A 27128-nucleotide genomic window follows, 5' to 3' on the forward strand; every position below is an offset into this window, starting at 1 on the left:
TTACCACTAGGGAATTATCACCATACTTGACCATGTGTGCTTATTTTCTTGAATGCTACATTAAAGGGATATGTTTGGCTTAGTGCCCAATGCACCTACATAGATGTTTCCCCACTAAGGGTTCCATCAACATTTTCACTTTCCTATACTAAAGGAAAACTTATAATCCTTCTTACTTATATACAACTAAGCATATCGTTCAAGTTATCTTACTTGCTCATCACACAATATATGCTTATTATACATTTACATTTTATTTATTGTTCTCTTATGCAATTCCTTCTAATTAATGCATACAATCAATTAAAGAGGGCCATATTATGTGCTAATACTCTTATGTTGAGATTGCAAGTGGTTACAAAGGTCTACACAAAAAGTTGTTATAGTGTTTAGGTGAACTATTACCACACAACATGACAATGCCCAATATAATACATCATCCTATTAAAATTATATAAAGCATAATGCTATACCACTATTTGTATTGCCAATTTTTTCTACCTGCTCTTTCCTTCCAATGATAGTTGATAATAAAATTTAATTTGCTTTTATAATTATTATTACTTGCATGATATAAGCTACTCATTACACATATTTTCTTGTTTTGTAGGTTTCCATGGGGTACACAAGCCAAAGGATAAACACACACATTGACATATAGAGAGGGCCATTACTTTGTTTGGACTCTAAGATATCCTTCTTATGTTTAGGTATTTACTTCCATGCCTGTCTATGAATGCTAATACTTTGAGATACATGGTCCTCTTAGGATTCACATGTACCTTAAAGTGGATGCAAAATGTAATGATAAAATTTGTATACCCATGCCAATTCCCATTTAGTTTCAAACCCATTTTGAGAGAATGTTATACTACAATTACATATCAACAAATGATGCAATCTTGTGTGATGATACACTTACTCCCCAATCCTTCAACCATCCTTATTTACACACCTTCTCACATATTTGACATTACTTAATCCATGTTCACACATATCCCCATACATCTAACACTTACCATGCCTATTATTGACCACCATGTTCAAATTTCATTCTCGGCCTTGATATTGCTACTCCTTTCTTTTAAGTCAATTCTACAAATGCAAGATTGATCTTGCGTTACATGGAAATGACCCTTGTATATCAAAATTTTAAATCTATATTTTGCTCTCCCTTGCACATTTTAGGCTAACTTGGTACACATTTTGCATGATTGATCATTATGTAGTGGTATTTAAAGTCAATCTGCATTCATTTTTAATTGATTATCAAGGACAAATCATGCATTGACAAGGAGAATTCACTATAGGAATATCTTGACTTGCACCAATAAAAGGAACTTAATTTGACATCCTCAATCTAGCACATTTGCATGATTGAAGATTCATATCCACAATTATAAAGTTCACCTTACTAGGGACTTGACCTAAAAGAACCTAACCTGCATTACATGGAAATGACCCTTGTATATCAAAATTTTAAATCTATATTTTGCTCTCCCTTGCACATTTTATGCTAACTTGATACACATTTTACATGATTGATCATTATGTAGTGGTATTTAAAGTCAATCTGCATTCATTTTTAATTGATTATCAAGGACAAATCATGCATTAACAAGGAGAATTCACTATAGGAATATCTTGACTTGCACCAATAAAAGGAACTTAATTTGACATCCTCAATCTAGCACATTTGCATGATTGAAGATTCATATCCACAATTGTAAAGTTCACCTTACTAGGGACTTGACCTAAAAGAACCTAACCCTAGCAATTTGGTAGCCTCCCAAAAGTATTTCTAAATACTACTAGCTCTCAACAATCAATGAAAGACAAAGAATCCAACCAATCAAAAAGTAAAAGTGAACAATTACTCAAATCAAATCCATGCTTGATATGTAAGATTAATCCACAATTGAATTAATACATTATTACGATTTTGATGCAAAATACAAACAAAAAAGATTCACTTTTAATTTCAATGTGATTGACTTTAGAACTAAACTAGAATTATTCATCTTCACCATTTCCAGAATTATCTATCTTTAACTCTTTTTACATTTAATTTTTTAACTTAATATTTAATTATACAATAATTTAATCTTAATTGTCATTTATTAAATTTCTATGTTAATATATGCTGATATGTATGCATTTATTTAATAAATAAATAAATTTTAAAATAATACAAATAAGTTATTTTTGACTTAAATACATGATCGAAAATTGAATAATATAGGCATTAATCATTAATGTCAAATTATTAGCATACTTGGATATTTGAACCATGATTCCCTATATATGCACATTCAATGACAGATGCTAAGCCTCTCTTAATCCAACATATATGATTAATATGACAATGTCATACAATCTTAGCTTATGGATCTTGTTTTTAAAAGTTCGTTTAAGTTTATTATATGTAATTTAAATAAATTTATCTGTGTTAGTGGAAATTAGCTTTCCTCCAAATCTAGAAAGGTTTTTGCCATCCCGGGAAATGCATCTTCCATTACCAATACCCACAAATAGTCATATACATAAATAATTAATAATAAATGATTTGTAGACATACAATAAATTAAACTGTAGTTATTCTTCCAGCATTTTCAGATATATAAAAATTTAATTGAGTGCCATCATAGAAATTTCAAATGACCAACATGAACTTTTGAATAGATTACAAATAATCTGAGTTTTGTGGTCAAGTTTTTCGAATAGGTTACTGCAATTTATTCGCCAAGGCACCTCTAGTATGAGAACAGCAAAAGATCACAGTTTTATAATGTGCCCGTTTAGAACAAGGTGTACAAACTAAATGTAAATGTATTTGTATAAATTTGGGAAAAACGGGATAAATAATTTTATTCTAAAATTACGAGTTATGCATTCAAACTGATCATCTAGGATGGGCAAGGTTATCGAGTGAAGCAAAATTGTCATTGTTGATTATGTACTGACCAACGCAAAAAATTTACACAAAATTTACAGTGGGACCAACACAAAATAGAGGAATATAGAGTAGGCTAAGAGGAGATGATAGCCTTGAGAGCATCATTTATATGGTGGTACTTAAACTTGAAACCCAACTCCAGAGCTTTTTTTGGCATCACTCTTTGTCCGTCCAATACCTGCACATATTTTATGTCATGTCAAAATAAACACCATTGCTGTGTTATTGTATTTGTTCTAATTTTGGTAGGAGAAGATGAACAAGTGGTTTATCCAGTCCTCGAAATGGACCACAGCAAAGATGCAAGTTTTCTACCCACGAGGAATAAATTTACACCATAGTTTTCTAGGATGGATAAACAGTTCAAGTGATGGGTGAAGATACATACAACAGCAGCACCTTCCCCAAGAATTGTTTTTACTGCAAATTCTGGTACAGGAAGCCAAGATGGTCGCCCCATAATGTTTCCAAGGCTATTGCACATTTCCGCTAGTCGCACTGGATTTGGTGCCGTACCATTGATTACTCCTATCAAAAATAAAAAAATTGCAAGAGGATGGCATATCTATCAAATCAATGAAAATACCTAATCCCATTCTCTAAAAATAAATCCGTCTTAGGATGGATCATCTAGAGAAATTTGATCTGTTCTTTCTCAAATTTTGCACCTTAGTCAAGGCTTAAATTATGACTATACCTTTATAAGCTGGATTTGAGATTGCTTCGATTATAAGGTTAACTAAATCATCTCGATGAATCCACGAAAACCTGCACATGGTTGCACACGAGTTTATCAAGAGCGCCATAATTTCAAAATACAACTGAGACAAGAAGATCAAAATCTTATTTCCAATGACATACATGAAAATAATAACTGTTTACATATACCCATATTTAGTGACAGTTGTCTTTTCGCTTTGGTTGTTATTCACAGGCTTGGCATTTGATGTCAGACCAGGATTGAAAGGCAGAATAGAGTGGCATATGTTAATTATTTGAAAATGAAGATTTATAATTTTATTTATGGGTCAGTTAAAAAGTTTCAGTTGGCACAGATAAACTGAAAGACAATACTACCTTGGTCATGCTGGTATTGGAGGTATTGGTCGTGATAATTCTGGGGTTGTTCGGTTCTGCTTCTTCATTTATAAAGGGTTTCATACAAATAATTACATGGAGGCTCTCGCCATTTTGTGCTGTTTGGAGAGAGGTTGTATTCTTGGGTAGAGAAGGATTGCTTGTGAATCTGATTCCTGGTAAATATGTTGAATGGACAGCGGGTGGTTGATGTTAATTGGCACTTAGCTCTGGTAATTCGACAAATTCTAAGTTGAGTACTTCTTTAGAATTGGTTTCCTTTTCTCATATTCCGAGGGAGTGGAATAGAGTTGCGGATTGTCTGGCCAAATGGGCATCGGAGTGCAGACATGACTGAAATATTGTCGATAGGCAAAACATTTGCCTATAGATCTAGATCACATGTTGGAACAGTTAGTTGTGGAGAATAACTCTTTGTAATTATTTGATGGGTTGTGGGTCCTCGTTTTGTAAGTCTTCGTTTTTAATAAATTTTTACCCCTTTTTTGAAAATATTTGATTATTAACTCGTAAGATTAATATTTGCATTCCCCACCTTAATGAAGAGAGTACATTTAAACCAAGCATTCTGCTAATTGTTTCAAAATTCTCCCATCCAAATGTTTTGGTGAGAATATTTGCTGGTTGGTCTGCAGTTGGACAATATTTGAGTTAATAGTCATCTGTTTCTGGATTCGATTGTGTGTGATTTTTTTGACGCAAAAAAATCACACACAATCGAATCCAGAAATAGATGACTATTATTTCATGGATTGTGGAAACTTAATGGCTTCTAATAGTTGAGTTGTACACTACCTTTTTTACACGATATTGAGTCAAATGAATCTTTGTGGTGATATGTTTTATTCTATTGTGAAAGACTAATTTTTTTTGTCATTTTGATTACAGATGTATTGCCAACTAGGAGAGGTGTTGTTAAAACTTGTAGTTCCTGTGAATCTTAAAGAGTCCTTCTGATCCATAATTTTCCCATAGTTGCTTATGAAGCTATATATTTTACTTTGCTAAGAACAAAGCTGACAGTGACTTTAGGAAACTTTAATTAGATTTCTCATCTTCCAAATCACTCGCATAATTGGAATCTGAATATGAGTATCTAAAATCTACTACCTTGGAGTATTTGAGCCCATAGGTCTAAGTTCCCTTAAAATATTGAAGAACTCACTTCGCTGCTAGCAAATGATTTTCTCTAGGTTAATGCATGAATTTAGAGAGGACTTCAATAGCAAAAGAAAAAAATGTCTTAGTGTTTTAATTGCATAAATCAGACTTCCAACAAGTTGTCTATACTTGGGTGACTCAATATATTCTAATATCATCTGGTTTGAGTTTCAAACTTAGCTCCATAGGAGTACTAGTGGTTTGTAGTTTGATGTTCCAAATTTGCTCAAAAGTCCATCAATATATTCATGTTGGGTGATGAAGATATACCTGGGATTTTGAATCAATTCAATATCCAAATAGAAATAGAAGTATCCCAAGTCATCCATTTCAACTCTTTTCTTCCTTTCTTCTTTCATGGTTGTAATATACTTTTCATTGTTATCAATTCTGAATAAATCATCCACATAACAGCTAGATATACAACTGTTATGTCGATCTTTTTGACTAAAAGAGTTGTATTGTCAAATTCAAAGTGCTTGAAATTCATCTTCAAGACATTTCGGTGAATTTTTCATATAATGCTTGTGAGGCTTGCTTCAAACCAGGCAACAATTTTACAAGATTGCACACTTATTCTTGACCTTTGACCACATATCCTTCTAGTTAAGTCATACTGTAAGAACCCAACTTGGCTCTCCTCTGCTGACTGTTTCTTTTGAATGCAATAGATTTGAATTTGTTTTGGTTTTTGAATGTTTATAGATTTTTTTTGTGTTTTTTTTTTTTGGTAATAATGAGCAATGAAACAATACTGGAATAAACTCCTATGCTTAAAATAATACTGGAACAATAATATTACTGCTGGAATTAATTTATGAAACTATCAAGGGAATGTTTGTTTTGTTTTATGGCCAATATGCCTGGAAAACAAATTCATTACAATGTAAGATAAAAACCTGATTTTTGCTGTCCCAGTAGTTGAAAAAAATCTGCCAACTGCAAATTTTAAATTTTTTGAAAAATTACTGTTCACGCGGTACTGTAGCAATCCGTACGACGGCACTATTCACGCGGTACTGTTCACGCGGCACTGTAGCAGTCCGTACGGTGGCACTGTAGCGTTACTGTAGCATGGGTACTGTAGCAGCAATTGTATTTTGAAATGATTGCTTCAATTCTGATTTTTAATGGCTGCCAAATGAAACTGTAGGTCTGCAATTAATATATATTCGAAAATCTGCATACCCTAGATGTCTTCCCTTCTTTTTAAAGCCCAAATAGAACTCCAGAATGAAGCTCTCCTGAAATGCCAAATTTAGTGGATATTTCACCACCTCAAATGGTTGCAACACTGAAGAATTGTCGCTCTCCAATGGCTGACTGAATCAGAAACCCTTGGCTTCTTCTTCCAAGTTCATAACAAACAAATATCAATTCTCTGGATGGATGATATAAAATGAGCTCTTAAGTCCCTTCTTATTCTTTCTTATGAGAGCTCGAACACTTTCTTGGCCAATGTGGGATTAAAGACATATTCACACATTATAATATTAAAGTGACTTTATTATTATAAAGTTACTTTATAACTTTATAATAACATTAAAATATTTAAATAAATCACTTAAGTCACTTTTAATTAAATTAATTAAATATAAAGTCACCTTTTTTAATTTTATTTTATTTAATGACTTAATAAGAAATTAATTTAATCAATTTCTCCTTATTTCTCCACTTAGCCTTCGGAGAATGTAAAGGCTAAGAACTCCAATGAGATGCTAAAAAGGTGGGGACATTACAGTCCGCCCTTCCTGAAATTGCTTGTCCTCAAGCAACTTCAACTCCGGATGCTGCAAAATCTCATCATTCTCCCAAGTAGCATCCTCTACTGGCAAATCCTTCCACTTCACCAAATATTCCCGGATGTTACGTCTCCTCAAGTTCCTTTCTCTGAAATCAATGATAGCCTCCGGTATCAAAACAAGTTTTCCCTCATCATCCAGGGGTGGTAGTACTGTAGAAGGCACAATATGATGTCCTAGCGCCTTCTTGAGGCGTGACACATGAAAAACGTTGTGCACCTTGCTCTCTGCCGGTAAATCTAACTCATAAGCCACCTCTCCCACTTTCCTGATAATCCTAAATGGACCATAGTATCGTGGCTTAAGTTTCTCGGCACCACTCTTCTTGAGAGTGGATTGACGGTAAGGCTGCAACATAAGATACACCATATCTCCAACCTCAAAAGTCCGCTCAGTCCTCTTCTGATCTGCATACTGCTTCTGCTGATTCTGTGCCTTAGTTATATTATCCTTGAGAGTCTTAACAATGTCTTGACTCTCCTGTAACAAATCACCTGCACTGGGCACTCTACTGTCACTCAAAAGCAGATCCATAAAATTGGGTACCTCATACCCATACAGGGCCATAAAGGGTGACATCTGAATAGACATGTGATAAGTGGTATTGTAGCAATACTCACAGAGATAAATCCACTTTACCCATGCCTTCTCTTGCCCTGCTATATAATTTCTGAGATATCCCTCCACCCATTTGTTCACTATCTCTGTCTGACCATCTATCTGAGGGTGGTAGCTAGTAGTCGGAGTGAGCTCTGTCGCACACAACCTGAATAGCTCCTGCCAAAAGTGACTCATAAACCTGCTGTCCCTATCACTCACAATGCTCCGAGGTAAGCCATGTAATCTGAATATCTCCTTGAAGAACAACTCTGCCACCTGTGTAGCAGTGTATGTAGCAGTGATTGGAAAGAAGTGTGCAAACTTCGTAAGGCGATCCACAACCACATATATGCAGTCCCTGCCTTGGGCTCTAGGCAGTCCTGTGATGAAGTCCATAGACAAACACTCCCACTTCCTATCAGGAATCGGAAGTGGCTGAAGTAAACCGGCTGGATAGGAGTGTTCTTGCTTATTCTGCTGGCAGGTGGGACACTCCCTAACATACTGAAGTACCTCTGCTTTGAGCCCTTTCCATGTGAAGCGCTCTCTAATCTGCCGGTATGTCTTGTAGAAACCAGGATGTCCTGCCATAGGTGAATCATGAAAAGATTTCAGAACCATCCTCTTCACTACTGATCCTGGAACCAAAAATATTCGCCCTTTGTAAATGATGAGCTCATTCACAAGGGTGTATCTGCTGTCCTGAATAGTCCCATCTATGAATCTAGCTGCCCAAGTATCCTTTGCATACTCTGCAAGGATCAAGTGTCTCCAATCCTCCGATATGTCTGTCAATAAGCTCAAATGGGGCCGACGTGATAAGGCATCAGCAACTGCATTCTGTGTCCCCTTAAAATATGTAATGTCAAAGTCATAGGACTGTAACTTGCTCACCCACTTCTGCTGCCTATCATTGAGATCCCGCTGCCCCAAAAAGTATTTTAGGCTATTATGGTCGGTTTTGATACAAAATTTGCTACCTACCAAATATTGCCTAAATTTAGCGAAAGCATGCATAATGGCTAACATCTCCTTATCATAAATGCTGAAGCTCCGCTCTGGCCCTCTCAATTTCCTGCTCTCATAAGCAATAGGGTGCTTCTCCTGCATAAGCACCGCTCCAATACCCTCCCCGGAAGCATCACAGTGTAGCTCAAAAGGTTTGTTGAAATCTGGTAATGCTAACACTGGACAAGAAGTCATCAACTCCTTAAATTTCTCAAAACACTCCTGTGCCTCAGGAGTCCACAAGAAAGCTCCCTTTCTCATCAAATCTGTCAAGGGTGCTGCATGCCTAGAATATCCATCCACAAACCTCCTATAGAAACCACATAATCCCAGAAAGCCCCTCAACTGTGTAAGGTTCACCGGTGAAGGCCACTCCACAATGGCACGAATCTTTTCAGGATCCATGCGTACGCCCTCTGCACTGATGATGTGACCCAAGTACAACAACTCTGTCATGCCCAAATCACACTTCGACTCCTTTGCATACAAGGACTCTCTGCTCAATATATCCAACACCTTGTCAAGGTGAACCAAGTGCTCCTCCCAAGATCTACTGTATACCAAGATATCATCGAAGAAGACAAGTACAAATTTCCTCAACTGAGGATGGAAAACCCGATTCATTGTTGCCTGAAAAGTAGTAGGTGCATTAGTTAGCCCAAATGGCATAACTACAAACTCAAAATGGCCACAATGACATCTAAAGGCTGTCTTCTCAATGTCCTGCTCTCTAACTCTGATCTAGTGATAACCTGATCTCAAATCTATCTTCGAGAAGAAGCAAGCTCCATGAAGCTCATCTATCAACTCATCAATCCTAGGAATGGGGTACCTGTTTTTAATTGTCTTCCTATTAAACACCCTGTAATCAATGCACATCCTCAATGTCCCATCCTTCTTCTTCACTAAGACCACTGAAGAAGCGAAAGGAGACTTACTTGGTCTAATGTGGCCCATAGCAAGTAACTCCTTTACGGTTTTCTCAATTTCATCCTTCAACCTCTTCGGATGCCTGTAAGGTGTAATCATGATGGGTTTAGCCCCCTCCTCTAACTCAATGATGTGCTCAATACCCCTGTCTGGTGGTCTACCTGGTGGAATGTCACTGAACACCTTAGAGTGTTTAACTCTAAGCTCCTGAATATCAGGAGGATATTCAATCTTCTGTTGTCCCTCCTGTGATGGCATCAACATGCACTCTACTGCCCACTCTACCTGATCATGTCGAATCAATCTAGCCATCCTCCGGAAAGAAACCATCTTGAGATCACTGTCCCTGATTGCCTTAAGAATATGTGTCTTCCCATTCACTTTAAACCTCATCTCCATCTCCTTGAGGTTAAGAGTGAATTCCCCAATATCATGCAACCAACTCATCCCAAGGACTATATCTGTATCTCCCATAGGCACAACATAGAAATCTGCCTTAAAGTCATAATTATTAACTTTCAATGGGAGTCCAGTGATCTTACGATCACATTTGAGGACATAGCCATCAGCTACCCTCACTCTAATTCCCCCAAACTCCTCTGTTTGTATGCCACGCTTCTCCACCATCCTAGCATCAATGAAATTATGAGTGGCACCTGTATCAACCAAAGTTATGACTTGCTGTCCAGCAAGCACTCCTCTCATCCGGAATGACCCTTCTTGCCTAATACTTGTGAGACGAGCTTCCCTAAGTTGCCCATCTCCTTCCCCATCATTGGACTCCATTTTAGACAAGTTTTCAGCCTTGTCTTCCTCTTTTTCACCATCTATTTCCTCTATATCAGACTGCTGGTCTGAGTTATCTGATTCTGATTCCTCATAGTATGCCCACATAACTCTGTTAGCTTTGCCCTTTGGTCTAAGAGGACAATCATGGTTTGCATCATAGGGTCCTTTACAGTAGAAACATAATTTTTTCTTCCTCAAATCATTTAATGTTTCCCTGTCAAAAGGTGCTGGAGTTTTATCTTTAGAATCATTTTTAAAATCAGTCCTCTCTGGTTTTTTATAAAATGGTTTGTTATCCTTACTAGAAGATGCTCCTTTGGACTGAAATTTGTTTGTTGGGACTGCATGTTCCATACTTCTTGCCTTTTTCATAGCTTCCTGTAAAGAAATAGGATCAAATGCCTTTATCCAACCTCTCAGTGGTTCGGATAGGCCCTCAATGAAAAGAACTATCAATCTACGCTCTAAAATGTTTGGCACCATGACTGCCAACCGTTGAAATTTACCAATGAAATACTCCAAGTTGCCTGTTTGTTTTAGCTGTGCTAAGTCCCGGAAGTAAACCTCTGGATCTTTCTTGTCAAATCTTTCAACCAACCTATCCACGAAGTCCTGGTACTCTGTCACCTGATTATGTTGAAGTGTTACCAAACCATGGTACCACCAATCATGTGCTACTCCCTCCAAATGCAAAGTGGCGTATTTGATAGCTTCAATCTTTGTCATTGGCCTCAGTGCCAAAAATGTGTCAAGCTTATGAATCCAAGCTTGAGCTGTCATCTTACCACTCCCATCAAATGTAGGCATAGTAAGCTTGCCTGTAACTCTATGCAGCTCACTATTTTGACCTCTAGGCCTCCTATCCTGTCTGAGTGACCTGTAATGCTCTCTCCTCTGATTTACAAACCTCTCGAATGTCATCCTCTCTCGTACCTGTGGAGTTAATAAATCCCATTCGTCATTCGCAGCCATGAGGATATCTGCGAACATCTCCTCTCCTGGTTCTCCTGTAGGTGCTACCTCAGGCTCATCTCTAATGAAGGTAGGACGTGTAGGCCTGTCTGCTGTCCTGGAATGAGTCCTATGAGTTCTAGGTGACCCCACTGCACTCCTGTTATCCCCTTGCTCCTGATTCTGTCTGTCTTGTGGGTTCATGCGCTCAATCATGGTGGTGAGTGCCTGCAAGGCCTGAGCCATCTGCTGCTGTCCTGTAGCCATTACTCTGAAAAATTCCCTTGTTTCTTGCTCCTCATTCCTATCGCCTCTGGGTGGGCTACCCCCTTGCCTGTCACCTATGGTGCCCGGCTGCCTGTCAAATTCTTGTTCCCTGTCAAACAAAGCTCGCCTGCGAGTGTAATATCTGTGAGAGCCAACCTCAGGCGGCTGCATGTGATTGCTAAACCCTCAGGATGGCAGGATTTAGCTCTGATACCAATGTAAGAACCCGACTTGGCTCTCCTCTGCTGACTGTTTCTTTTGAATGCAATAGATTTGAATTTGTTTTGGTTTTTGAATGTTTATAGATTTTTTTTGTGTTTTTTTTTTTTTGGTAATAATGAGCAATGAAACAATACTGGAATAAACTCCTATGCTTAAAATAATACTGGAACAATAATATTACTGCTGGAATTAATTTACGAAACTATCAAGGGAATGTTTGTTCTGTTTTATGGCCAACATGCCTGGAAAACAAATTCATTACAATGTAAGATAAAAACCTGATTTTTGCTGTCCCAGTAGTTGAAAAAAATCTGCCAACTGCAAATTTTAAATTTTTTGAAAAATTACTGTTCACGCGGTACTGTAGCAATCCGTACGGCGGCACTATTCACGCGGTACTGTTCACGCGGCACTGTAGCAGTCCGTACGGTGGCACTGTAGCGTTTACTGTAGCACGGGTACTGTAGCAGCAATTGTATTTTGAAATGATTGCTTCAATTCTGATTTTTAATGGCTGCCAAATGAAACTGTAGGTCTGCAATTAATATATATTCGAAAATCTGCATACCCTAGATGTCTTCCCTTCTTTTTAAAGCCCAAATAGAACTCCAGAATGAAGCTCTCCTGAAATGCCAAATTTAGTGGATATTTCACCACCTCAAATGGTTGCAACACTGAAGAATTGTTGCTCTCCAATGGCTGACTGAATCAGAAACCCTTGGCTTCTTCTCCCAAGTTCATAACAAACAAATATCAATTCTCTGGATGGATGATATAAAATGAGCTCTTAAGTCCCTTCTTATTCTTTCTTATGAGAGCTCGAACACTTTCTTGGCCAATGTGGGATTAAAGACATATTCACACATTATAATATTAAAGTGACTTTATTATTATAAAGTTACTTTATAACTTTATAATAACATTAAAATATTTAAATAAATCACTTAAGTCACTTTTAATTAAATTAATTAAATATAAAGTCACCTTTTTTAATTTTATTTTATTTAATGACTTAATAAGAAATTAATTTAATCAATTTCTCCTTATTTCTCCACTTAGCCTTCGGAGAATGTAAAGGCTAAGAACTCCAATGAGATGCTAAAAAGGTGGGGACATTACACATACACATTGTTTTCTTGAAACCACCATTCAAGAATGCAAATTTTGCATTCATTTGATTGACTTTCCATCCATTTTGAACTGATAGAGACAGCAAAGGACAAATGGTGGTTCACATTGTTGCAGCCATAATCTATGCCCTCTTTTTGAGAAAATCCCTTTGCAGCAAACCTTGCTTTATGTTTGTCAAGCGAGTCATCTATTTTGTACTTGTTTCAAAAGACTCACTTGTAACTAATAGATTTACAACCTAGTGGAGGATTAATCAGCTCCCAAGGGCATTTTTCAGAAGAACATCATACTCAATTTGGAAATCCTTCCTCCACTTTTCAATTTTTTTAGCTTCTTTGATGAAAGCTGGTTCTGAGTCTACTATTATATTGGTTTCATCAAGATTGCAATTTAACTTCTTCATTGGATTGAGCTTGTTGCCTTTCCTTGTATGAACTTCTTGTTCTTGTCTTGCCAATTTCATCAAGTCTCAAATCTTTGAGAATTTGTTGGCCTTGTTTTGCCTGATTTGGTGAAGATCCAAGTTGAATTATTGGTGCTTCCATTTCCTCATCGTTTAAATCTCCATCATGTTCCAATGGTTGTATGTAGTTTCTTGAATCTCATTTTCATCAGAAGAAAATAGAAAATCTTCATAAGAAGTCTAGAATTCTGAGAGGAGATTTCTGCTTCAACAAAGATTCCAAAAGTGGTTCCAAATTTCTTGTCCCCCCTCAAGGTGATAAATCTTGCAAGAATATTCTTTGGAAGGGAAAAGCTTGGTAAATTTTCCAAGTTGTAATTGGCGCACAGCACTGACAATATTTTGGATGTTTCACAAAATATAACATCGTGCCCAATAAGAAATTTCTTATTAGCTTCATCTTACAACCTATATGATTTTGAGGAATTAGAAATTCTAGAAATATACATTTATGACTTCATTGATCCAACTTAAATCTTTTCTCCTTGGGAATCAAAGCATAATAGGTGGAGCCAAAAATCCAAAGATGTCAAGCAAATGGAGCATGGCCAAACAAAACTTTATATGGAGTTGCATGGTGAGAGAAAATGAAGGGGATATATTAAATATATAAACAACTATTTTCACTGCTTTTTGCCCATAACCACAGCTTTATTCCTTTGAAATATAGCATTGCTCTCATCATATTCATGACAAATCTTTAAAACCTTTTGATGTAAACTCTTCACAGTTGTCTGTTCAAAGCTGCCAATTGGAGTTTGAGCTTAATTTTCAATCATAATGCTTAACTTCTTAAAAGTTTCAAAAGCTTCAAATTTCTATTGCAAGAAATAAATCCAAGTTATTTCACTATGTCCTCCAGTAGAAGTTATTGGTAAAGGCCCACACAAAATAGAGTGAATGAGTTATAACTTTCTTTGCACTTGCCAAGTTGAACTAGGGAATGGATCTCTATGTTGTTTTGTAAAAATGCAAACTTCACATTTTTCAATTTTTTTTGCGCAAAGTGGGTGAGAGCCTACAACACTAATCTTTTGTACTGTTTAAATGTTGTCATAATTAACATGCCCAAATCTTGCATGCCGAAAAGACTAGCAGAAATATTACCTTCTTTAGTAATGTAAGAAAAACTCCTCAAAATAGATGAACCTCCTTGGGTTTCTAATAATTCTCCATCTTTCCAATCGGTAAATGCAACTTGATTAGTTGACTTCAATATGACTACCACTAGTCCATCTTCTAATAAAGTGGAGTGGCCTTCTTGTGAAATCAGCATTAGTGACATGTTACGTTGCAATTAAGGAAGATATAGTACTTTGTGAATTACAAAATATAGGAGCCAATGCAACTTGAGCCAATGGTTCCTTTTCCAACAAAATTGAGACTCATTTTATCTGCCTAAAAAAATAGAACCATAAACATCTTCATGAAACTCTTCAAAATAGTCACGTCAAAATGTCATATGTTGTGTGGCTGCAGTATTAAATGCCCAAGCATCATGACATGATTCATTCACTAAATTATGGTAGGCATAATCTCATACAGAAAACGCAAATTCAACATGATCAATACCACATGCATATCAGGTTGTTCTTGATGCTTTATCATTTTTGGTGGTTGTATCTTTTGTTTGAAAGAATTTTCTATTTTAACATATATTTTTTTGTATATGACTACCTTTTTTATCACATTGTTTGCAATGTTCTATCATATTTTTTCCTAGAGATTCTAAAGTTCCTTGACTCAAGTATATCCCACAATCCTCGAAAAGGGCCACTACTATTACCAAAATTGATACCTCTATGAAACTTTTCTTGGAATAAAACTATAGTCAGTGACCATGTATTCCTCCTCTAGTTATGCCACCTCAAAAGTGCCACAAAGTTCTTTTTCTTCTCTTCTTTTTATTATCATGTTTTAGATCAAATCTGCCGCCTTAGGGTTCTTTTGACTGGCACAACACTCGAAATGTGTGATTTTTATACTTGTCCATTCACCTTGTTTACGTGTGCTTTTGGAGTTGGCATGCCATTATGAAAAGGCAAATTTCAGCTTTGATTGTCTTGGTGAGGTTTGTAAGCTTATTGCCACTTATGGTCGAGTTTCTTATTAGTTAATCAGCCATAAAAGTGTGAAATCTTTCCACAGCTATTTTTCTCGAGTTAGGGTTTTGTTAAGACCTTATCATTATTTTTGGATATCTCATTCTTCTTCTACCTATGCAGGAGAAGTTATTTAACTTGAAAAATCTTCATTGATTGGAATCCTGCAAACATTGTTAGTGAATAAAAATATACCAACACTTGACGAATTGGTGGTTTAAGTGGTAAGACAACTTAGTTTACATTTGATTATATGACAAGAATGACATGGTCACTGACTATAGTTTTTATTCCAAGAAAAGTTTCATGGAGGTATCGATTTTGGTAATAGTAGTGGCCCTTTTTGAGGATTGTGGGATATACTTGAGTCAAGGAACTTTAGAATCTCTAGGAAAAAGATGATAGAACATTGCGAACAATGTGATAAAAAAGGTAGTAATATACAAAAAATTATGTGTTAAAATAGAAAATTCTTTCAAACAAAAGATTCAATCACCTATAATGATAAAGCATCAAGAACAACCTGATTTGCATGTGGTATTGATCATGTTGAATTTGCATTTTCTATATGAGATTATGCCTACTATAATTTAGTGAATGAATCATGGCATGATGCTTGGGCATTTAATACTGCAGCCACACAACATATGACATTTTGACATGACTATTTTGAAGAGTTTCATGAAGATGTTTATGGTTCTATCTATTTGGCAGATAAAATGAGTCTCAAGTCTGTTGGAAAAGGAACCATTTGGCTCAAGTTGCATAGGCTCCTGTATTTTGTAATTCACAATTTTATTCCTGCCTTACATGTATTTATGCTTCATATGCTTCCTGCCTTGCATGTATTGTTTCATGCCTTATGCTTCATACCTTATGTGTATTCGTGTGTATGCTTCATGACTTAAGCGAATTCATGCTTTACACATTACATGTATTCATGTGTATGATTTATACCCTATGTGTGTATACTTAATGCTTTACGTATGTGCTTCCTACCTTATGTGTATTCATGTGTACACTTCATGCTTTACCATGTATTTGTTTGTATGAATCATGCCTTATGTGTATACTTCATGCTTTATGTGGATGCTTCTTGCCTTATGTGCATTCATATGTATACTTCATGCTTTAAACCTTATGTGTATTCGTGTGTATGACTCATACCTTATGTGTTCATGTGTACGCTTGTCATAACCCCACATTTTTTGTAATTAATTAATAAAAGAAAACATTTATACCTTCCATTATTTAATCAGAAATGACTCCTTGTTTTATATTAATATAATGATCATGTTTTAATTATTAACTCTTAATTGAACTTTACCATAAAATGTTGTTAATTAAATATATAATTATTGATACATAACATTTACCATATAATGTGTTACTAAATAAATATAAACTATAATATTAATATACAATATAAAACTTAATACATTATAATTATTATTATTAAGGAATAATATCTTATCACCCTACGATATTATTAAATAGAACCAATATTAATATACAATACAAATTTCTTATAATGTATCAATACCTTATAAATCAACGCTAAACCTTGACTCTATTACAAGGGCGTATTGCACCCAGTGATCGCATTGTATGGAATGTGGTGCGTGTAGACTAAGGCGCCCGAAAGGAGATACGGGTGGACCAAGGAGCGGTGACTCCAACAGTCACCACCGCTCACCTCCTCCCTCAGCAGTCACGACCCCTGGTTGGGTCCGCTCCAACACCACCCCCCCCCGCTGGTATTAAAATGCATGACGTGAGGCGGAAGAGAAGGAAAGGAGGTGCGCAGGAAATAACGATAGGTTGGAGGATAGCCAGGGACGCAGGTAAGAATCTACACCCACTAATGCTTACTTTGTAGTAGGAAGTATAGAGATCATGAGAATTCATACATAAGGATATACGTATAGATAGATGGTCATTCAATGCATGGGTATAGGAATATATATATAGTTATTAATTCAATGCATTTATATATATACAAATTTACTGCAATGTATTTGTATATGAATATAGATTAATACAATAGATTAATAAAGGTTTATATATATATGGTATACGCAGATGTATAATGAACCCCCATATATTCCATTAGCTAATGAAAGAACTACAACTATGAGCAATTTAAATGAATGGCATTATCAATTATGAGATTAGTAGGAATAGGTTAAAATATTAACACAATGATAAATGAGACAATTACATATCCAAACCCAGTGAGACATATGACGAATAGAGCAGCAAGGATAGCAGGAACTAGGCCTCTGTCAGGTAGGCCACCCACTACGGATGACTTAAGGTCTGCTGCAGTTGGGCCGAGGGGGAGTGTACCGCCCTTGGGCCTGATAAGCACTACGGGCATCCTACTGCATCTAGTCCTCTTGGTCTCATTAGGAACTAAATATGATATTGACTTATTGATAAAACAATAACCTTAAAAGAATTGGTTAAGCTATACTCTAGATCAAACATTCATATCATGAACGAATGTTAAATCACATTTTTTTTTTATGTTTTATAGATTGCGGATTTTTGGGGACATTACAATTGGTATCAGAGCCTGATTCTGCCATCCTGTTAAGGGTTGTTAATGCAAACTTATCAAAGGAGAACCAGGGGAAATAGTAACCACATGGGTGAACCATTGGAAAATGAACTTAGAACATTTATGGAAAACAATGATAGAAAAACTCAAGCTTTGATAGAGCAAAATGAAAAAACAAGCCAGGCTTTGCTTCAAGCCTTACAAGATATGAATACCACCATGAATACTCTTAGGAATCATTCCAATGGCAAAGAAGAAAACTCTAATCATTCTGAAAACACTCATAATACATCCTCTAGCTCAAGGATCCAAAAACCCAATTTCCTACATAGAGAGGGAAACAATAGGGAAGAAACAAACACTAACTCCTCCATGAATAACACAGAAGAAATGGCCGTGGCCTACGCTAGATTAGAGCCAGGAGTAAGAGAGGTTATATCTTTTAGGGAATTTTGTGAAGCAAAGAAAAATGAGACCCCGAAGAGGAAACCAATCAGCAGGGATCTAAAACATAAAGTTAATAAATTGTCACTACCTAACTTTGATGGCTCAGGGAAAATATCAGCTCAAGCATGGATCCAAAAACTTAATACATATTTAAATCTCAGCCCCATGACAGAAGACGATGCAGTCCAATTTGCCATTTTACACCTAGAAGGTTTAGCCTGGTGGTATCATGGCACCCTCACACAAGGTCATGATGGTATAACAACATATGACGAGTTCACTCAGAAGCTCATTAAGAGATTTGAGAGGAAACACCCACAAAAAGATTTCAAAGAATTGATTCTCTTAAGACAAAAGGGAACAGTGGAAGAATACATTACTAAATTTCAAAAAATTTCCGTAAGGGTCTCAGGAGTGGATGAGGACAGGCTCACCTATCTTTTTGTGGAGGGACTCAAAGACTCCATTAAAGGATTGATGAGAGCATTGAAACCCCCTACCCTGGACGATGCCATAGATAAAGCTTTGGGCCTAGAAGACACTTCAACTTGGGAGAAACCATCCAAAACATTCACTAAAAATACACATACTAAAGAATGGCCTAGAAAGGGAAACACCTCTAAAGAAAAAGAAGAACTTAAGAGAAAGAACGTATGTTACCATTGTCATGAGAAATGGGAACGTGGCCACATTTGCAAAGAGGGAAATGAAAGAAATATGCTTAGAAGAAAAAATCTATGTTTTAAGTGCAAAGAAAAGTGGCAACCGAGTCACATATGTGGGAGGAAGAGCCAAGCACACAACTTGGAAGCCTTATCTAGAGATGAAGAAGAAGAACTCAATGAACCCCCAAGCAAAAAGAAAAAACTTACTGAAGACGTGCAAGTATCATTAGCAGCAATTTCCGTAGCCTCAAAACACCATCCCTTTAGAATCAAAAGTGTGATCAAAGGGCAGAGAGTAATTGCACTACTAGATAGCGGGGCTACCCACAACTTTATTGATAAAAGCTTGGTTAAGAGGTTGAAACTGGCAACACAAGAGTTTAAGGGGTTCCAAGTGGCCCTTGCCGATGGATCCACTTCCTCATGTAACAAAAAAATCCTTCAATTAAGCATAACATTAGGGAAGCACCCTACCAAAGAAGATTTCTATGTGGTCGATTTAGGGGATTCAGATGTAATCCTAGGAATTCCTTGGATACATTCCTTGGGAAGATTCTACCTCGATCACCCCAAATTGGAATTATGTTTCACTCAAAATGGGCAGGAAGTACTAATCAAAGGGTTGCATGATGGCACAACCAAAATGGTAACCTCCAAAAGAATGGAAAGGATTTTTAGACGTAGTCAAGGAGAGTAGGCTGCCCAATGCATGGTATTAGACCAAAATTCAACCCAAGGGAAAGCCATTCATATTGATATTAAACCCATTATTAGAAAGCATAAACGGGTGTTTGAAGACATTCCAAAAGGACTGCCACCCAAAAGAGGTTTTGAACATACTATTGAACTTGAAGAAGGTGCAAAACCAATAATCTCCACCCCTTACCGCCATCCAAGGGGCTATAAGGAAGAAATTGAGAAAGCTATCAAAGAGCTTCTAGAAATGGGGCACATTCAACCTAGCTCCAGCCCTTTCACCTCCTCCGCTGTATTGGTAAAAAAGAAGGATGGAACCATGCAAATGTGCATTGATTATAGAGCACTTAATAAGAAGACTATAAAAAACCGATACCTCATCCCTAGGGTGGATGAACTTATAGATGAATTACATGGAGCAGTGTACTTCTCAAAAATAGATTTGAGATCAGGATACCATCAAATAAGATTGAGGAAGGAAGATGTTCCGAAAACAGCTTTTTGATGCCATTATGGCCACTTTGAATTTTTGGTTCTTCCATTTGGCCTCACAAATGCCCCTGCCACCTTCCAATCATGCATGAACCACATTTTTAGGGGACAGTTAAGGAAGTTCCTGTTAGTATTTTTTGATGATATATTGATTTACAGCAAAACTTGGGAAACTTGAGACATATAGATGAAATATTGGGCCTACTTGAACAACACTCTCTTTTTGCCAAAATGTCAAAATGTGAGTTTGGGATGGAAGAAATTTTGTATCTTGGTTATAAGATCAGTACCCATGGAGTTAAGGTAGATGAAGAAAAGATTGAAGCCATCAAAAACTGGCCAAAGCCCCGAACCCTCACTCATCTCAGAGGTTTCCTAGGTTTATGCAGTTATTATAGAAGATTTGTTAAAGGATTTTCGAAGTTAACTTCTCACTTAACCAATCTAACTAAGAAAGGAGCATTCTTATGGTCAGATGAAGCCCAATCCACATTTGAAAAGCTTAAAGAGGTGATGAGTTCTTGCCCCATCTTAGCAATACCGGACTTCTCAGCACCTTTTGAGCTTTATTGTGATGCCTCGGGAGAAGGCATCAGGGCTGTCTTAATGCAAAAGAAACATCCCATAGCTTTTGAAAGCAGGAAACTTAGAGACACAGAAAGGACCTATTCAGTTTATGATAAAGAAATGCTAGCTATTATGCATGCATTAGAGAAGTTCAGATAATACCTGATCTGTGGGAAGTTTATAGTTAAAACTGATCATAACAGCTTGAAGTTCTTTCTCAATCAAAAAGACTTGAATGATAGACAACAGAAATGGGTGAGTAAACTTCAGGCATACAACTTCGACATAGAATATATGAAAGGGAAGTATAATGTTGTAGCAGATGCCCTCTCAAGAAGGCCCTACTTGGGGTCTTTATCAGTCCTATCTACAGATTGGAAGGCAGCTCTAAGTACCGAATATGCCCAAGACAAATTCTCTAGCAACATTCTAGATGGGAAAGAAACAGATGAAAATTACCGGGTAATTGATGACCTCATCCTCTACAAAAATAGAATCTATATTCCATCCGAATCAAATATGAAAGTAAACATTATGAAGACTTATCATGACCTTCCTTTAGCAGGTCATCAAGGATATTATAAGACCTACAAGCAGAGCAGAGAAAGATTTTCATGGAAGGGGCTGAAGGAAGATGTACTGAGGCACACCCAAGAGTGCATGGTGTGTCAAAGAAATAAAGAAGAACACACTTTTCCTTCAGGATTACTCCAACCACTACCCATCCCAAATCAAAAATGGGAGAGTATATCCATGGACTTCATAACAGGACTTCCAAAGGTACAGAATAAAGATTGCATTTTTGTAGTAGTGGATAGGTTAACGAAATATGCACATTTTATGGTCATTCCTTCAAGTTTCGGAGCCTCACAAGTGGCCGACGTCTTCTTTAAAGAAATCTTCAAGCTACACGGCTCACCCAAGAATATTGTGAGCGACAGAGATAGACGATTGCTTAGCATATTTTGGCAAGAATTATTCAAACTAACAGGAACAGAGTTAACGCCAAGTACCAGTTATCATCCACAGACCGATGGGCAAACTGAAATTGTCAATAAATGGATAGAAGGTTATCTAAGGAATTATGTTTCAGGTCAGCAAAATGCTTGGGTAAAATGGCTTCATCTTGGAGAATATTGTTACAACACAACCCATCATATGTCAATTAGAATGAGTCCCTTTAAAGATCTCTACGGGTATGAAGCAACATCCTTTGGGGATCTCATCCGCTCAGAAAGTCATGTCCTAGGTGCAAAAGATTTCCTCCAGCAAAACACGGATATCATGAATGCCCTTAAAGATAATCTTCACCAAGCACAAAATCAACAGAAACTGTATGCGGACAAAAAAGAATTGAAAGATCTTTTGAAGTAGGAGACTTGGTATTTTTAAGACTTCAACATTATAAGCAATCATCCATTAAAATCAGTGGAGCTGAGAAATTGAAACCACGATTCTATGGTCCTTATAAAATTTTGAGAAGGATAGGTGAAGTGGCCTATGAATTGGATCTACCTGATCACAGTAAAATACACAATGTATTTCATGTATCCCGACTGAAAAAGGTTTTGGGCCTACACACTTCCCCTTGTACCAAGCTACCTCCAATTGATAATGAAGGGAAGTTGATTTTGGAACCTGAGGTCATCCTTGACAAGCGAGAAAGAGAATTAAGAAGCAGGACCATAACGGAGTACTTAGTCAAATGGAAGAACCTTCCTAGGGAAGATGCCACATGGGAGGGAGATGAGACCATTAATCATCTTAATTCCAGATTGCTTGAGGACAAGCAATTTTGAGTGGGGAGGACTGTCATAACCCCACATTTTTTGTAATTAATTAATAAAAGAAAACATTTATACCTTCCATTATTTAATCAAAAATGACTCCTTGTTTTATATTAATATAATGATCATGTTTTAATTATTAACTCTTAATTGAACTTTACCATAAAATGTTGTTAATTAAATATATAATTATTGATACATAACATTTACCATATAATGTGTTACTAAATAAATATAAACTATAATATTAATATACAATATAAAACTTAATACATTATAATTATTATTATTAAGGAATAATATCTTATCACCCTACGATATTATTAAATAGAACCAATATTAATATACAATACAAATTTCTTATAATGTATCAATACCTTATAAATCAACGCTAAACCTTGACTATATTACAAGGGCGTATTGCACTCAGCAATCGCATTGTATGGAATGCAGTGCGTGTAGACTAAGGCGCTCGAAAGGAGATACGTGTGGACCAGGGAGCGGTGACTCCAACAATCACCACCGCTCACCTCCTCCCTCAGCAGTCACGACCCCTAGTTGGGTCCGCTCCAACACCCCCCCCCCCTGGTATTAAAATGCATGACGTGAGGCAGAAGAGAAGGAAAGGAGGTGCGCAGGAAATAATGATACGTTGGAGGATAGCCAGGGACGCAGGTAAGAATCTTCACCCACTCATGCTTACTTTGTAGTAGGAAGTATAGAGATCATGAGAATTCATACATAAGGATATACGTATAGATAGATGGTCATGCAATGCATGGGTATAGGAATATATATATATAGTTATTAATTCAATGCATTTATATATATACAGATTTACTGCAATGTATTTGTATATGAATATAGATTAATACAATAGATTAATAAAGGTTTATATATATATATATATATATATATAGATGGTATACGCAGATGTATAATGAACCCCCATATATTCCATTAGCTAATGAAAGAACTACAACTATGAACAATTTAAATGAATGGCATTATCAATTATAAGATTAGTAGGAATAGGTTAAAATATTAACACAATGATAAATGAGACAATTACATATCCAAACCCAGTGAGACATATGACGAATAGAGCAGCAAGGCTAGCAGGAACTAGGCCTCTGTCAGGTAGGCCACCCACTGCAGATGACTTAAGGTCTGCCGCAGTTGGGCCGATGGGAAGTGTACCGCCCTTGGGCCTGATAAGCGCTACGGGCATCCTACTGCATCTAGTCCTCTTGGTCTCATAGGAACTAAATATGATATTGACTTATTGATAAAACAATAACCTTAAAAGAATTGGTTAAGCTATACTCTAGATCAAACATTCATATCATGAACGAATGTTAAATCGCATTTTTTTTTTATGTTTTATAGATTGTGGATTTTTGGGGACATTACAACACTTCATGCTTGGCATCTTGGATTCATGCCCAATGTGTTTTCCCCATGTTCATCTCTGTTTTATATACCTTTCTCATGTATGCTTGGTTTCTCAATGCTTCACATCATGTGTATTTCATACTAGTGGTTTACAATGTACTCACTCCATAAATACCTTTCTCATGTATCACTTGTATCTTATCCTACCTTACATGTCTGACGTGTATACTTCATGACTTATGTGTATTTATGTGTATTACTCCATGCCTTACATGTCTTACGTAGATATTTCAAGCCTTCCATTTACATCTATGCTTCAAATCTTATGTCTATGCTCCATGTCTGTCATATTTTCAGCTAAGTTACCGGTTCAGGTTTGGGATCGGGTTCGAGGACGCGAACCCGGTTCGTGGTTTCAGACAAATTTTGTTTTGCCTTTTGGGTTTGTGGGTTGGGTTCGTTCATACATGTGTATGTGTGTGTGTGTGTATATATATATATATTGAGACTAGTAGACCATTGTGTACTTCTTTGTTTGAAATCAGAAAGCAATAGAGCTTCTTAGTTTATGCCATATTTCCATCCTTATCTTGGGCAGAAAGCAGTTCTGATAGGACACCCACTACAAACGTGGTGCTTTGGCTCCTTTCTGCCTTGGTAGTGATAGTGAACTGCTGTTATTCTCATGATTATATTTAGTGTCTCTTAGTTAAAATTTCACACTGTATTTGTTAATCCTAGTCTCTTGAGATGAGCCTGTGGTCACTAATTTATATAACAAAGGATGCCAATCTAGATATAGGATTCTTGTGATTTCAAATTTAGCTGCATGAGTTTGAGAATAAATAGCATATCATTGCAGTTGCATAGAGCTGAAAGCTCTAATGCTTTAATTGGTTTGAAAGTTTTTCCAGATTTTTTATTTTTAACGTTAAATTTTTTTTACGAATTTTACCTCACTTAGTGCATGGTTCACGCTTGGGTTCGCCCGGGTCCAGACAAGGTTCACCCCAGGGGTCCTAGGTTCCCTGGGGTGAACCCTGGCTGGACCAGGCATAGACCCAACACGAACTAGGACCCATGCGGACCCGGTCCGTGTTAGGGGCCTCAAATAGGTGAACCTGGCAACTTAGATTTTCAGCATTATTACTTCATGTGCGTCTGTGCCTTCCCGATGTATGCCTTATGTCTTGAATATGCTTCGCATCATGTTTGATGTATTTTCAACAAGTTAATTTTATGTATGTTTCCAAAGCTATTCCGTATTAGGAATCTCTTGAACACTTCATAAACATTGCTTGAGGACAAGCAATTTTGGGCAGGGTGGGCTGTAATGTCCCCATTTTGAAATAGGATTTAATAATAATAAAAGTAAATAAAAATAAAATATAAAAGAATAAACTTAAAATAATTAAACTTTAGTTAAGTTAATGAATGTCAAAAGGCATGAAATGAAAAGCTGTGACTCCCTCAAACATGAGGTATATAAGGGAGAAGAGAACTCCATTTGAAGGGGGGAATTTTTGAAGCTACAATTAGAAGTGCAGATCTGATTTGAATAATAATACAGCAATGAGGAGGCATGACCCTTTAATAGATATCTCTTTCAAAAGAGATGTGTCTCCTCAATGAGATATGAAGGTATAAAAAGAGGAAGCAATTAAGATGAAGACGGGGGAATAAAAATTCTGATTCTGATTTTAATACAAAAAGTTGCAGGCATCAATCAAGGAATAATATGAAGAGAGGAAAAAAGAATGGAGCGTAGGGCAAACTAGGAAGGGACATTACACTTTATGACACTAGCCACCCTTCATAAAATAATTATTCAAATACAAGTTTTCCTTTTAAAATAAAAATGTCACTAGACAGCTTAAATTAATTAATTAATTATTTCCCTTGTAGCATCCCAATCAGTCTATGGAAAATTAAATATGCTAAGGGTCTTCTAAAATTCTTTGCACTTAAGAAAGGGACAAGATAATCATCCCTTTCCAAAATTTCTTTCTCTCGAGCAGATTGTAAATTAGGATGTTGAAGAATCTTTTCATCTTCCCATGTAGCATCTTCTGGAGGCAAATCCTTCCAACAAACCAAAGATTTTTGAATACTCATATTTCTTGATCTTCTTTCTCACACATCTAGAATGGCTTTGAGAAAAAGAACCAATTTTCTTTCATCCAAAGGTGGAAGCTCCAAAGAAGGTAGAATGTGTTGCTTCAGCACCTTCTCAAGGCACAAAATATGAAATACATTTTGAATTATGCAGTGCTCTGGCAAATCTAGCTCATAGGCAACCTCCTCAATCCTTCTCACAACCCCTTAAGGTCCATAAAAGTGTAACATGAATTTCTCTACTTCACTCTTCTTGAGTGAAGACTGCCTATAGGGTTGCCATCTCAAAAAGTTTAAATCCCCAATCTCAAAGGTTCACTCCAACTTGTGTCAATCTACATAAACTTCTACTAATTTTGGGTCTGTTGGAGATTTTTCTTTAGTGTCTTCAAAATATCTTGGCTCTCTTGAAACCAATAATGATCAAGTCCACAAAAAATGTAGCATCATATCTGTACAAGTCTTTGTATTGAATCATGCCAATTGACATATGGTATTGTAGCAGTGCTCACAAAGGTAACACCACTTAAGCCATGCTTTTTGTTGCCCTGCCAAATAATTTCTTAAATAGCCTTTAACCCATTTGTTAACAATTTCAGTTTGCCCATTTGTCTGTGGATGATAAGTAGTGCTAGGAATCAACACAGTACTAGTCAACCTAAAAAGTTCTTACTAAAACATGCTAAGAGACCTATTGTCCTAATCATTGATTCTGTTTCTTGGCAATCCATGTAACTAAACACCTCTTTGAAAAACAATTCAGCAACTTGAGGTGCCTTATATTTTAAGGATATAGTGTAGAAATGAGAAAATGTAATGTCCTCTTATGTTATTATTTATGAAGTAGGAAAATTTAACTTATAAGAATCAATTGCAAGAGACTTCTTTCCTCAAATTCACTATTAAGACTTATAAGTAATG

General features: G+C 36.4%; 1 protein-coding gene across 2 annotated transcripts in view; it reads right to left on the reverse strand.

The window, feature by feature from the left end:
- Positions 1–2647: 2647 nt before the first annotated feature.
- The window catches only part of LOC131054538 (epimerase family protein SDR39U1 homolog, chloroplastic), a 296281-nt gene continuing 271800 nt past the window's right edge, over positions 2648–27128 (reverse strand). For both annotated transcript variants that reach the window (XM_057989068.2, XM_057989067.2), the window contains 3 exons: positions 3654–3724; positions 3345–3484; positions 2648–3134 (listed from right to left, as the gene is read on the reverse strand). In XM_057989068.2, coding sequence (XP_057845051.1) covers positions 3030–3134; positions 3345–3484; positions 3654–3724 — 316 coding nt within the window. In that variant the 3' untranslated portion in view covers positions 2648–3029. The remainder of the gene's footprint in view (positions 3135–3344; positions 3485–3653; positions 3725–27128) is intronic.

The sequence above is a fragment of the Cryptomeria japonica genome, chromosome 7 (genome assembly GCF_030272615.1).
Source record: "Cryptomeria japonica chromosome 7, Sugi_1.0, whole genome shotgun sequence".
Taxonomy (NCBI): domain Eukaryota; kingdom Viridiplantae; phylum Streptophyta; class Pinopsida; order Cupressales; family Cupressaceae; genus Cryptomeria; species Cryptomeria japonica.